Source organism: Eulemur rufifrons, chromosome 5 (genome assembly GCF_041146395.1).
Source record: "Eulemur rufifrons isolate Redbay chromosome 5, OSU_ERuf_1, whole genome shotgun sequence".
NCBI lineage: Eukaryota > Metazoa > Chordata > Mammalia > Primates > Lemuridae > Eulemur > Eulemur rufifrons.
In genome coordinates this window covers 44,570,398-44,584,782 of record NC_090987.1, presented here as the reverse complement: position 1 = coordinate 44,584,782, position 14,385 = coordinate 44,570,398, and the positions used below count along the sequence as shown (strand labels likewise).

At 34.9% G+C, this 14,385-nt stretch overlaps 1 protein-coding gene across 1 annotated transcript in view; it reads right to left on the bottom strand.

Annotated features, from left to right (window-relative positions):
* Nucleotides 1–9,719: 9,719 nt before the first annotated feature.
* Nucleotides 9,720–14,385, bottom strand: part of SMCHD1 (structural maintenance of chromosomes flexible hinge domain containing 1) — a 137,393-nt gene continuing 132,727 nt past the window's right edge. Inside the window, exon 48 of the mRNA XM_069468214.1 lies at nt 9,720–10,037. Within this exon, the coding sequence (XP_069324315.1) occupies nt 10,013–10,037 (25 nt within the window). The 3' untranslated portion in view covers nt 9,720–10,012. The remainder of the gene's footprint in view (nt 10,038–14,385) is intronic.

Genomic DNA, 14,385 nt, shown 5'->3' with positions numbered 1-14,385 from the left:
CATGAATAAGAAACCTTCAGAATGGAAATATAAAGAGTCCCCCAGATTCCAGAGGTGTTGCAATAAATAAAAAATAACAACAAACCCACATCTAGACACAGCAGCAAACTACAGCACACCAAAGACAAGGATAAAAGCAACAAAAGACCATTAAAAAAAAATGTCATTTACGGCTATATATTTGCCTCTAAGCACTGCTTTAATTGTATCTCATAAGTTTTGGTATGTTATATCTTGATTTTTACTCGTCTCAGAGTGTTTTCTGAATTCCTTTTGATTTCTTCTATGATTCATTCATTATCTGGGAGTATGTTAATTTCCACATATGCCAGGTGTGATGGTGCACACTTGTAGTCCTAGCTACTCAGGAGGCTGAGGCAGGAGGATTGCTTGAAGCCAGGAGTTCAATTCTGTAGTGTACTATGATCATGTCTGTGAGTAGCCACTGCACTCTAGCCTGGGTGACATAGAAAGACCTCATCTTTAAAAAAAAAAAAAAAATTCTACGTATTGGTGAGTTTCCCAGATTTTTGTTACTGATTTCAAATTTTATTGCATTGTCATCTGAGAACCTATTTTGCATTTTTCCACCCTTTTAAATGCGTTGAGGATTTACCTGGAGAATGTTCCATATGTCCTTGAGAAGCATGCATATTGTTGTTGAATGAAGCATTATATAGCTATTTGTTAAATTTAGTTGTTTTATACTGTTGTTCAGGTCTTCTATTTTGTTTTTGATGTTATGTCTAGTTGTTCTTTTCATTATTGAAAAGAGGGTATTGAAATCTCCATTATTGTTGAATTGTCTATTTCTCCATTTCTGTGTTTTTGCTTCATGTATTTTGATGTTCTGTTTTTAAGTGCATATGTTTAAAATAGTTATACTTCCTGATGGACTGATCTTTTATCATAAAATGTTCCTTTATCTGGTTGTATTACGTATCTTTGCCCATTCTTTTACTTTTAATCTATTTGTGTCTTTGAAATGTGTCTTCTTGAGGTTGGGTGGGGTGGCTCATGCCTGTAATCCTAGCACTTTGAGAGGCCAAGGTGGGAGGATTGCTTGAGGCAAAGAGTTCAAGACCAGCCTAGACAACACAGAAAGACTCCATCTCTACAAAAAATAACAAAATTAGCCAGGCAAGGTGGTACGCACCTGTAGTCCCAGCTACTCAGGAGGCTGAGGCAGGAGGATCACTTGAGCCCAGGTTTGAGGTTTCGGTGAGCTATGATGATGCTACTGCACTATCCTGGGCAACACAGTGAGCCCTTGTCTCAAAAAATAAAAATAAAAATAAAAAAAGAAAGTGGCTGGGCATAGTGCCTCACACCTGTGATCCTAGCACTCTGGGAAGCTGAGGCAGGAGGATTGCTTGAACTCAGGAGTTCAAGATCAGCCTGAGTAAGAGTAAGACCCTGTCTCTACTGAAAATAGAAAAATTAGCCAGGCATGGTGGCACACACCTGTAGTCCCAGTTACTTGGGAGGGGAGCCCATGAGTTTGAGGTTGCAGTGAGCTATGATGATGCCGCTGCACTCTAACCCAGGTGACAGATGGAGACTCTGTCTCAAAAAAAAAAAAACAAAAAAAAAAAAACAGTACATCTGTAGACAACAAATAGTTGGATTTGTTTTTTAAAAATCCAGTCTGGCAACCTCTGCCTTTTGATTAGAGTCTTTAAACCATTTACATTTAATGTTATTATTAATATAGTTGGATGTCTGCCATCTTTGTTTTCCACATATCTTATTTCTTTTGCTCCTCTATTCCTCCTTTACTATTTTTGCACTGAGTGAATATTCCCTAATGTAGGGTATTAGTTAGCTCAGGCTGCCATAACAAAACAGCATAGATTGGGTGGCTTAACCAACAAATTTATTTTCTCACAGTTCCAAAGACAGGAAGTCTGAGATCAGGGTGCCAACATTGTTGGGTACTGGTGAGGATTCTCTTTCTTGCTTCAGATGGCTACCTTCCCCTTGTGTCCTCACATGGCAGAGGAGGATGGGGAGGGAGAGAAAGGGAGAGAAATCACTTTCTCTTTTTTTAAGGCCACAGTTCTATAGAATTAGGGCCTCAGCATTATGACCTTATTTAACTTTACCTCCTAAAGACCCTATCTCCACATACAGTCACATTGGAGGTTAGGGTTTCAACATACAAATTTCTTGGGGGAGATAGAATTCAGTCCATAGCAGGTAGCATATTAATTTCAGAATGATCTTTTCACTATATTTTTTTGAGATAATTATTACTTTACCATCTGTCTTCATATTCTTAACCCATTATAGCTTTGCACCATGCTCAATGTAGTCTTGCAGGTTGGATGGGAAAAGGGAGCCCTCATCTCTCAACTACACCAATTTAGGATTTAGCCCCAGCAATAGGCAATTGTAGGCAGGATAGGAGCTTAAGTCCTGCTCCTTTTGAGAAAGAAAAAAAAAAAGCCCTCTAACTGGGAGATGGAGGGACAAGTACCCCAATCTGCTTTCTGACCTGGGAGGTGGAAGAGAGCAATCAGTTATGGCTCAAAATTCCACAGATTCTCACTTTTTAAAAAATATTATTTTTAATTATTATGAGTACATAATAGTTGCCTATCTTTATAGGGTATATGTGATATTTTGATACAGGCATATAATGTGTATTAATCAAATCAAGGTAGTTGGGGTATCTATCACCTCACACATCTATCATTTCTTTGTTAGGAACATTCCAATATCCACTCTTTTAATTACTTTAAAGTATATTCTAACTTATTAATTATAGTCACTTTGTTGTGTTATCAAATAATGTTCATTCTATCTAACTATATTTTTGTACCCACTAACCATCCCCATTTTTTTTTTTTTTTGAGACAGAGTCTTGCTCTGTTGCCCGGGCTAGAGTGAGTGCCGTGGCATCAGCCTAGCTCACAGCAACCTCAAACTCCTGGGCTTAAGCAATCCTACTGCCTCAGCCTCCCGAGTAGCTGGGACTACAGGCATGTGCCACCATGCCTGGCTAATTTTTTCTATATATATTTTTAGTTGGCCAGATAATTTCTTTCTATTTTTAGTAGAGACGGGGTCTTGCTCTTGCTCAGGCTGGTCTTAAACTCCTGAGCTCCAGCGATCCGCCCACCTCGGCCTCCCAGAGTGCTAGGATTACAGGCGTGAGCCACTGCGCCCGGCCAACCATCCCCATTTTATCCCCCACCTCCCCACTACCTTTCCCAGCCTCTGGTAACCATCATTCTACTGTTTCTACAAGATTGTTTTAATGTTTAGCTCCTATGTATAAGTGAGAACAGGTGAGATTTGTCTTTCTGTGCTTGGATTATTTCATTTAACATAACGTCCCCCAGTTCCATCTATGTTATTGCAAATGGCAGGATTTCATTTTTTTTTAGCTACGTAATATTCCATCGTGTATATGTACCATAATTTCCTTATCCATTTGTCTGTTGATGGACACTTAGGTTGATTCCAAATCTTGGGTATGGTGAATAGTGCTGCAACAAACACGGGAGTGCAGACATCTTGGATGCACTGATTTTCCTTTTTCTTGGATATATACCTAGCAGTGGGTGGGATTTCTGGGTCATAGGGTGGTTCTATTTTTAGTTTCTTTAGGAACTGTAATACCGTTCTCCATAATGGTTGCACAAATTTACATTCCCACCAACAATGTACATGGGTTCCCTTTTCTCTTCATCCTTGCCAGCATTCATTATTTCCTGTCTTTTTGATAAGAGCCCTTTTAACTGGTGTGAGATATTTCATGGTAGTTTTGATTTGCATTTCTCTGATGACTAATGATATTAAGCATTTTTTTAATGTATCTGTTGGCCATTTGTATGTCTTCTTTTGAGAAATATCTATTGAGATCCTTTGTCCATTTTTAACTGGATTATTTGATTTTTTTTCCTACTGAGTTCTTGGAGCTCCTTATATATTCTAGTTATCAAGCCCTTTTCAGATTGGTAGTTTGCAGATATTTTCTCTCATTCTGGGGGTATTTCTTCACTTTGTTGAATGTTCCTTTGTTGTCCAGAAGCTTTTTAGCTTGATGTGGTTGCATTTATCCAATTTTGCTTTGGTTGTCTGTGCTTTGAGGGTATTAATCAAAAAGTCCTTGCTCAGACCAATGTGCTGAATGAAGTGTTTTCCCAATGTTTTCTTTTAGTAGCTTTAGATTTAAATTTTAGGTCTTAGATTTAAGTCTTTAATCATTTTAATTTGATCTTTGTATATGGCAAGAGACAAGGGTCTACTTTCATTCTTCTGTATGTGGATATCTGGTTTCCCCACTGCCATTTATTGAAGGGACTGTCCTTTTCCCACTGTATGTTCTTGGCACCTTTGTTGAAGATAAGTTCACTATAGTTGTACAGATTTATTTCTGGGTTCTCTATTCTGTTCCATTGGTCTATGTGTCTGTTTTTATGCCAGCACCATGCTGTTTTGGTTACTACAGCTCTGTAGTATCATTCGAAGTTGGGTAATGTGATTCCTCCAGTTTTGTTCTTTTTGCTCAGGATGGCTTTGGCTATTCTGGGTCTTAGGTTCCTTATAAATTTGGGGACTATTTTTTTCTATTTCTGTGAAGAATGTCATCGGTATTTTGATGGGGATTGCATTTAATCTGTAGACTGGTTTGGGTAGCATTGACAATTTAGTAATATTCATTCTTCCAATCCATGAGCATGGAATACCTATATATTTTTTTGTCCTCTTCAGTTTCTTTCATCAATGTTTATAGCTTTCATTATAGAGATCTTTCACTTCTTTGGTTAAGTTTATTCCTAGGTGTCTCATTTTATTCATAGCTATTGTAAATGGGATTACTTTCTTGGTTTATTTTTAAAATTGTTTACTGTTGGCATATAGAAATGCTTATTTTTGTATGTTGACTTTGTATCCTGCAACTTTACTGAATTTGTCCGTTCTAGTAGTTTTTTTTTTTTTCTTAAGTCTTTAGGTGTGTTTAGATATAAGATCATATCGTCTGCAGACAAGGATAATTTGACTTTTTCCTTCCCAACTTGGGATGTCATTAATTTTGTTGTCTGATTGCTCTAGCTAGAACTTCCAGTAGTATGTTGAATGACAGTGGTAAAAGTGTACACCCTTGTCTTGTTCCAGATCTTAGAGGAAAAGCTTTCAGTTTTTCCTCATTCAGTATACTAGCTGTGAATCTCTGATATGACTTTTATAATGTTAAGTTCCTTCTATCCTCATTTTTTGAGAGTTATCATGAAAGGATGTTGAATCTTATTAAATGCTTTTTCAGTATCAATTGAAATGATCATGTTTTTTCATCCTTCATTCTGTTCATAAGATGTGTCACATTGATTTGCACATGTTGAACAATTCTTGCATCCCTGGGATGAATCACACTTGATCATGATGAATAATCTTTTTAATGTATTGTGGAATTTGGTTTGGTAGTATTTTGTTGAGGATTTCTGTTTCTATGTTTATCAGAGATACTGGCCTATAGTTTCTTTTTCTGTTGTATCTGTCTGGTTCTGGTATCAGGGTGATACAAGCCTTGTAAAATGAGTTTGGGAGTATTCCCTCTTCCTCAAAATTTTGGAACAGTTTAAGTAGGATTGGTATTAGTTTTTCTTTAAACACTTGGTAGAATTCCGCAGGGAAGCCACTGGGTCCTGGCCTTTCTTTCATGGGAGACTTTTTATTTCTACCTTATTATTATTAGTTTATTCACATTTTGGATTTCTTCCTGGTTCAATCTTGGTATGTTGTGTCTAGGAATTTATCCATTTCTTCTAGGTTTTCCAATTTATTGGCATATAATTGCTCATAGTAGTCTCTAATGATCCTTTGCATTTCTGCAGTATCAGTTGCAATGTCTCATTTTATTTGGGTCTTCTTTTTCTTAGTTTGGCTAAAGGTTTGTTAATTTTACCTTTACAAAAAAAAAAAACTTTTCATTTCATTAATCTTTAATATTTTTTGTTTCAATTTATTTTAGCTCTGATCTTCATTATTTCTTTTAATTTTGGTTTTGGTTTGCTTGTTTTTCTAGTTCTTTCAGATGCATCATTAGGTTGTTTATTTGAAGTTTTCTACTTTTTTGATGTAGGCACTTATTGCTATAAACTTTCCTCTTATTACTGCTTTTGCTGTAACCCATAGGCTTTGATATGTTGTTTTCATTTTCATTTGTTTTGAGAAATTTTTAAATTTCCTTTTTAGTCTTTTCATTGACCCACTGGTCATTCAGAAGCATAGTGTTTAATTTCCATGTGTTTGTATAGTTTGCAGGGTTCCACTTGTTATTGATTTCCAGTTTTATTTCATTGTGGTCAAATACTTGATATGATTTCAATTTTTAAAAAAATTTTTTAAGACTTTTTTTGTGGCCTAACATATGGTTTGTCCTTGAGAATGACCCATGAGCTGAGAAGAATGTATTCTGTAGGTGTTGGATGAAATGTTCTATAAATATGTATTACGGCCATTTGGTCTATAGTGCAGATTAAATCCAATGTTTCTTTGTTCATTTTCTGTTTGATCTGTCCAATTTTGAAAGCAAAGTGTTGAGGTCTCCAACAATTATTGTATTGGGGGGGGTCTATCACTCTAATTCTGTTAATATTTACTTTACATATCTGAGTACCCCACTATTGGGGGCACATGTATTTATAATTGTTATATTCTCTTGCTGTATCAACCCGTTTATCATTATATGACTTTGATTTTTTAAAGTGTGTATCTTAAAATCTATTATATTTAATTTGATAGAAGTATAGCTTTTCCTGCTCTTTTATGGTTTCCATTTGCATGTAGTATCTATCCTTTGATTTTCAGTCTGTGTGTCTTTATAGGTGAAGTGGATTTCCTGTACACAACATATGTCTTATTTAGTCCATTCACATTCAATGTTCTTATTGATGGGTAAGGACTTACTACTGCCATATTATTATTTGATTTCTGGTTGTTTTGTGATCCAGATTTTCACCTTTCTCACAGAATTTCTGTAGATTTTCTTGAATAGATGTTTCTTCAGTGCCATTTGCCCTTAGAATCATTTCCAGAGGTTTTAAATGGTTGTTTTTTTATGCTTTTAACCAGTTTCCCAGTATAAAAATGAAGCAATTTTATTTTACTAAAAACTGTTATTTGAAAATTCTACATTAGAAATATAATGGAATTAATCCCACCCATTTTATAATGACTATAATCAAGTCATAGAGTCGAAAGTATAAAACAGAAAATGATACATTTGTCTTTTTAGTACTAATATTTAAACAATTGGAACTTTTATCTTTTGGCACTAATATTAACAATTGATAACCAATTTCACTTAAAATAATTAGCAGTGATGTATATGCAATAAATGTTAGTCTCTTTGTTTAAAAAACTTGCATCAAGAATTCTATAAAACTTTAAGTTTAGCCTAGTTTTAGTACAGACCTGGCCAAATGTACACATGAAAATTGATGGGTGTAATGTGAAAAGAGGCATGGGAAAAGTTTATTAATATTTCAGTCACTTCAAAATACAAATAGGCTATTATTTTCCTTTGGAAGAAGAAATCAGGAAACAATAACCATCATCACAATTTAAAATTATATCACACTATGTAGGAAGAATGGCTGTGGTGTTAATTTTTCTTTAGTTACATTCTTTTGCAGTAAACGTCTAAAATTAAAACCTAAAAAAAGTAATTGTTCTTATGTTAAATATTAAAGACAAAAGTGGTCTATTATTAATATCTAGTATAATATGGACCTCAATATTTGCTCAAATGTAGAAAAGGATAACTTAGTATGTTGAGAAAAATCCTTAGATAAATTCACCTGCAAAAATACAGAAAAACTTTATACTGTAATTACTGGGAACCATCAAGGTTAATTTTTAAAGGGTGGAAAAACCCCACAAAAATGTATATACATCCTTAAAACTTTATTGATAGAGCATTTCTAATATTATAAGACAAAAAAATTCATAGATATGGGCTCAGTGCTAGATAATATCCATAAAATCTGCTATTTTAAGGAATAAATATTGACATTTCTAACAAAAGTTAAGAAATTTTAAAACAGATTTTCTTGCTTTTATCTGGTCTCAATGCCTTGGATTTAAAACATGACTACCTTCCGGATATAGGGAATTATAAAAGCAAACTACTTCCACATATTAATTATGCTTTCAAGTCTAGTTTCTTTCTTTCTTTTTTTTCTTTTCTTTTGAGACAGAGTCTCACTCTGTTGCCCAGGCTAGAGTTGAGTGCCGTGACATCAGCCTAGCTCACAGCAACCTCAAACTCTTGGGCTCAAGTGATCCTCCTGACTCGGCCTCACAAGTAGCTGGGATTACAGGCATGCCCCATGAAACCTGGCTAATTTTTTTGTTTCTATTTTTAGTTGGCCAGCTAATTTTCTTCTATTTTTAGTAGAGATGGGGTCTCACTCTTGTTCAGGCTGGTCTCGAATTCTTCAGCTCAAATGATCCACCCAGAGTTCTGGGATTACAGGCGTGAGCCATCGCACCCGGCCTCAAATCTAGTTTCTAAACAGTCGTTTCTCTCCAAAGTTTCTTACCTATCATTTTCATATAATCTTACATCTAAGAACTCCAAATATTGGTATAGGTTGAGTCTCCCTAATCTGAAAATTTGAAAGCAAGAAATGCTTCAAAATTTCAAACTTTCTGAGTACTGACATGACACTCAAAGGAAATTGGAGCATTTCCAATTTCAGATTTTCAGATTAGGGATGCTCAACTGGAAAGTATAAAGGAAGTATTCCAAAATCTGAAAAAAATCCAAAGTCTGAAACACTTCTGGTCCCAGCATTTTGGATAGGGGATACTCAACCGATAGCATTATGGAAGCCAATCTTTCCCATAGATGATTCTACTATTGCCATCTTATTTCTTTCTCTAACAACATGCTTAAATGATTTCCAATTATAAACATAGGTTAACACTGTAATAGTTTACTAAGGTAATTTTTATGGAGACTTCAATTTTAAGAAAGAAAAACACTTATCTATTCAGTAGGGAAGAAACAATCCTGTTTATTAACCTTACTGCATATTAAGAAAGGATTAAAAAAACACACACATTTCCTGGGACACAAAACTGTACCAAAGGTATTTCCTTACAAAATAACTTCACAGATCAATAGCCTTAAATTGACGCAAAGACATCCGTACTGACATACATTTAGTTTGAATTAATGCACAATTCAAATGCTTTTACAGCACATTAATGTGAGAGTGTATGTTTTCTTTAACCTTTTAAAAATAGTAATAAAAAATTACAAAATAACGTAAGTGTAGAATTAAGGCTGAGACTATATAATCTAGTATTAATAAAGTCAAACAATACTTATAAAAATTGATGCTGCTGGATATTTTTTATATATATACAGGATAAGTCTTTAGAAATTTGAAATGCTACTGTTGTCACAAGTTCACTCATCAATTTAATGTTTTTCTATGTATCTTAACATTTGAATTCCCAGATACCTGTGCTTTTTAATTTTTATCCTGAATCCTTCACTGCGGTTTCTCACATATTTACAATTAAATATCTAGCCTCTAGAACCTTCCTTACACAAAAAACAAAACATCTTTGTTAAATAAATTCACATAAAAGTAATAAAAAGGTTTTCAAGAAATAGTTCTAACATTCATTATAATTATACTGAAAAATAGTACATATGCTTTTCTTCAGGACTAACAAATGCTGTGTGCCAGTTTTACAGTCACTGCCATATTAGCACATTTTCCTCTGACACATTTGAAAGATAACGACAACCAAAGAGCATGATAACTGGAATAATTCTAGTAAATCCATTCTGTCCAGTGAGATTCATAAAATTGAATGGTTGCTTCCAGTCCCATCTGGATAGACATGAAAATTCATGCCCAGATGCTTGTATTGTCCCCAGAAATATTCAGTCCTGTAAGTCACCTTCTTGGTCTTCTGAAACAAAGATGGAGAAGGCAGAGCATTCTTAGTGAGGCCAATGGCCCCCTCTCTCTACCACATTTCATATATCTAGTTTGTTTATAATCCTGGTCAAAGTGGAAAAAAAAAAAAAAACACGTAAGTTTTATGTACCAAAGATTTCCTTTTCCTGAACTCCCTCATCATACCTGGATACTTAAAATATTCAGTGGAACTATGCTCTATTAATTATAATTCTTGGTATAAACATATTTAATTAAGTCCTTATATAGAATCATTTATGTCACAAGTATACAAAGAAGTCTGAAAATAAAGGCAGTAGTTAGTTGGCTGGGCATGGTGGCTCATGCCTGTTTTCCTAGCACTCTGGGAGGCCAAGGTGGGAGGATTGCTTGAGCTCAGGAGTTTGAGACCAGCCTGAGCAAGAGTGAGACCCTGTCTCTAGTAAAAACAGAAAACTTAGCCAGGCATGATGGCCCATGCCTGTAGTCCCAGCTACTGGGGAGGCCGAGGCAGGAGGATCGCTTGAGCCCAGGAGTTTGAGGTTGCTGTGAACTATGATGATGCCACTGCACTGTAGCCTGGGCAACACAGAAAGACTCTATCTCTGGGGGTGGGAGGGAAGAAAGTAGTTAATGTGTGTGTATATATACACACTCAGTTATAATTATATGTATATGTATAACTATATATAAGTAACATAAGTAGTTCTTACCATAGTTCTTTGGAATCGTATTATCTCAGACACAAATTCTGCAGATTTTTGCCTACTTTTTACCCTTTCCTTAAATGAAATTACTATTTTAAGAATTATAATGCTTATTATAAAAGTCATAAAATAATAGAAGCAAAAGGAAAAATATTTTAAAATATCCATAATCTCATTCATTCATGTAGAGATGAACACAGTGAATACTTTGGCATGTATCTTTTTTATTCAGATATATCTAAATACTTTATTTTCTAATGATAGTTCCCCGAACTGCCATCTCCAAAAAGAAGATACACTTTTTTTTTTATTTTTAAGACAGAGTCTCACTCTGTTGCCCAGGCTAGAGTGCCATGGCATCAGCCGAACTCACAGCAACCTCAAACTCCTGGGCTCAAGTGATCCTTCTGCCTTGGCCTCCCAGAGTGCTAGGATTACAGGTTTGTACCTCTGTGCCTGGCCAATACACATTTTTGATAAAGAGTTAATTTGTAATCTTTATGCATAGGAAATCAATTAGAAAACTAAAGCCTCTATTCAAGAAAACAATTGAGTTTACCTCATAGTATCATATATTGTTAAGCATATTTAATTGATTCTAAGATCCACATTTTTTTCACATTTAACATCTCTGAAATCCAGATGCACTTTATAATGTCATGAATTAATTAGCAGTATTTCTCTTTAATGTTTCAGAAAATAGTGGCATTTGTTATAATTAGTGACATCTTAAAGTTGAAACATAGTATGCAATCTATATTAAAAGCTAACAAATATAAATTCAATATACATACAAATATAAATAAAACATTAATATAAATATATAAAGGCATACAACATACTATGTATCTATTTCCTTTCCTACTATTAAATTTGTTCCTGATTGTATGGATAAAATATATCAATAATTCAATACTGTTAAGATACTTTATTTCAAATGCTCAGACATTTTGAGAGAGAAAATTATTACTTCAAAATTTATGGAGAATAGGCAGAGATTGGGGATGAGAAAATCACTAATTAAACAGTGATTTTAACAAATTTCCTAAAGATAAGCAGGATGCAAAAGGGAGAAAGTTATAGGCCAGAATACACCAAATTTTTAACCTAAAACTTCTAACACTGCCACTACAAAGCTGAACATTTTGTGTTTCCTATATGCCAAAACTGGCAATATGGTTCTCTTTCTTTGGCTCTCTGAAAACATTTACAGTCTTCCCCCTTTAATATTCTACAGTTTCACTGTGAAGTATCTTAGTATATCTTTTGTCAGTTATTGCGCCGGGCATTCAGTGGATGTGTGCCTTTCATTCATCCCTGGGAAACTCTCTTTCGCATGATTGGTTTTCTTCTTTCTAGGATTCCTGATAGTCTGAATTGATTCTCTATATCTGCTTCTATCTCTTTACATATTTTTTTTCCTATTTGGAAAGTTTCTTTGACTTTAGTCCTTTTGTTGGACTTTTATAATTTCAACAACAATATTTGTAATCCATGTTTACTTATTCTTTTTTCCTAATTGGCAATTTTGAATAAAAAGGCTAGTCTCTTCACTGAATGTTCTTCCAGGGTTGGTTTTGCTATTTATCTTGCATTTTCTCTCTTATGTGGCTGACTCCCTTCATACGCATAGTGATTCTTGGTTATCTAACATTTGATGAAGAGGATTATGTTGTTAGCCAGGATTTCTTCTACTATTACGAAAACAGAATGGTTTTCCCATCAAGTCCCTTCTCCAAGTGGGAATTATAACTGGGATAGGGCACAGCAGGGTCAGTGGGCCCGCAGGCTTTGCTTTGAATGTTTGAAGGAGAGCCAATTATCAGGCTTCTGGCTCCCAGAGGCCAGCATTAGGCCTCTAGAGTGCCAGCAACTATACTAAAAAGCCGATATACCAATGTTCAATTAATTTCTGCTGTTATCTAACTTTGTAGTTAGCAGCTTTTTACACCTGGTAACAAGGGAAGAAAGCTTTCAAAGTTTGGGTTGAAATATGGCACATTCTAGGCTGTGGCTTCCTCTCCTTTTCCATTCTGCTCCATCGTTTTATCTCCCATCCTTCCTGTTTGGGGCTAGACTCGGAGTCTTTCTGGGGTTGCAACAGGCAGACTGTGTCTCCCATTATTTCTACACTATTTCCCAATCTTTTCTCCTCTAGTATATTATTTCTATCCTGTTATCCCCAGAAACTTTCAAACAAATCTGAAAGCAAAATGAAGACATTTTCAGACATGCAAAGACTCCAAGTTTCTTTCTACACAGTTTTTCTAAGGAACTTATAAGAAAGAAAAAGACACGAAACCCAAGAAATAGTGGGTTCTATTGAAGACAGTAGCCAAGGAAGACCCAGGATGGCAGAATTTCAGAAGGCTCATCCAGTTACTAGTGACTGGTACAGAAAGAAGAGGATATGATCAAGATATATGATGAAAGAATAAAGAAAAACAATTAAAAGCTCCAAAAAATAAACAATACATAAGAAATAGTCTACGTAACATTTAGAATACAATTTAACATGATTTTAAGAATAACAGAATATGGAAGATTTGTTTGGAACACTGACTAGTGGCCTAAATAAGGGTCAGGACATTAGAACGATACAGAGAAGGAAATGTAATCCTAGCACACAACCTTGCCTAGTGCCAAATATTCACATAGCTGTAATAATGTAAAATGTTTATGGTTTTCTACCTTTGAAAAAACCATGGAGAATTTGGTTGTGGCTGTAGGATAGAATACAACTAAACAATCACGATAATATTAAATTCACAAATAATTTAGAACAATTCAGTTCAGAAGTCATTAGGTGGGCCAAGCAACATAGATCTTCACACTGGTGAGGTGTGAAGAGGTCCGGTGAACTGTACTGTCTGAAGTTGATAAAATCAGAGATAAGTGTATCTTAAAAATGAAGGCAATAGAATAACTAAAAATTAACACAACAAAGGTTGCCTCTGGGGAAAAGAACAGGGGTGAGGATGCATAGGATACAAGATTTTATCATCATAAGCTCTTTCTATACCTGTTCTGTCCAACACAGTAGCTACTAGCCATGTGTGACTCCAGAATACTTGTAATGTAGCCAGCCCTAATTGAGATTTGCTATCTTCTGAATTTTGAAGACTTTGTATGGAAAAAAAAAAAAATGTAAAATAGCCCATTAATAATTGTTTACATTGCTTACATGTTGAAATATTTTAGATATTGAGTTCAATAAAATCTATTATTAAAATTAATCTCATTGTTTCTTTTTATCTTCTTAACATGGCTCCCAGGGGATTTAAAATTATATGTGGCTCACATTATATAGTACAACACTGTAAATCTATAGGATTTATATATGTATGACTTTGATGAAAATGATACTACTAACTAATAATACCGGTAAACTTTAACCCACACTATCTCTGAATTGCTACACAATCGTAATTTACAATATCCAAATCCACGCCTGTAGTAGTGCTGTAGTAACTGCAAGGTCTGGGGCAAATTCAGTGCTGAGGCTGGGAAGCAGCCTCAAGCATATGCACTTTACATCTCAGCCTAAACCAGCTCCTGAGAAATTTCCTTACTGGGAAACGGGTTCTGGTCTCTTAGAAAACTGGAAAAAACACTCCTCTCTGTTCATAAAATATTTTTTAAAAAATTATGGCAAACCTACATAAAAGCAGAGGGAATAATATAGTGAACTCCTGTCTTGAGCTTCAGTGATTGTAACACTTTGCCAATCTTGTTTTGATATCTTC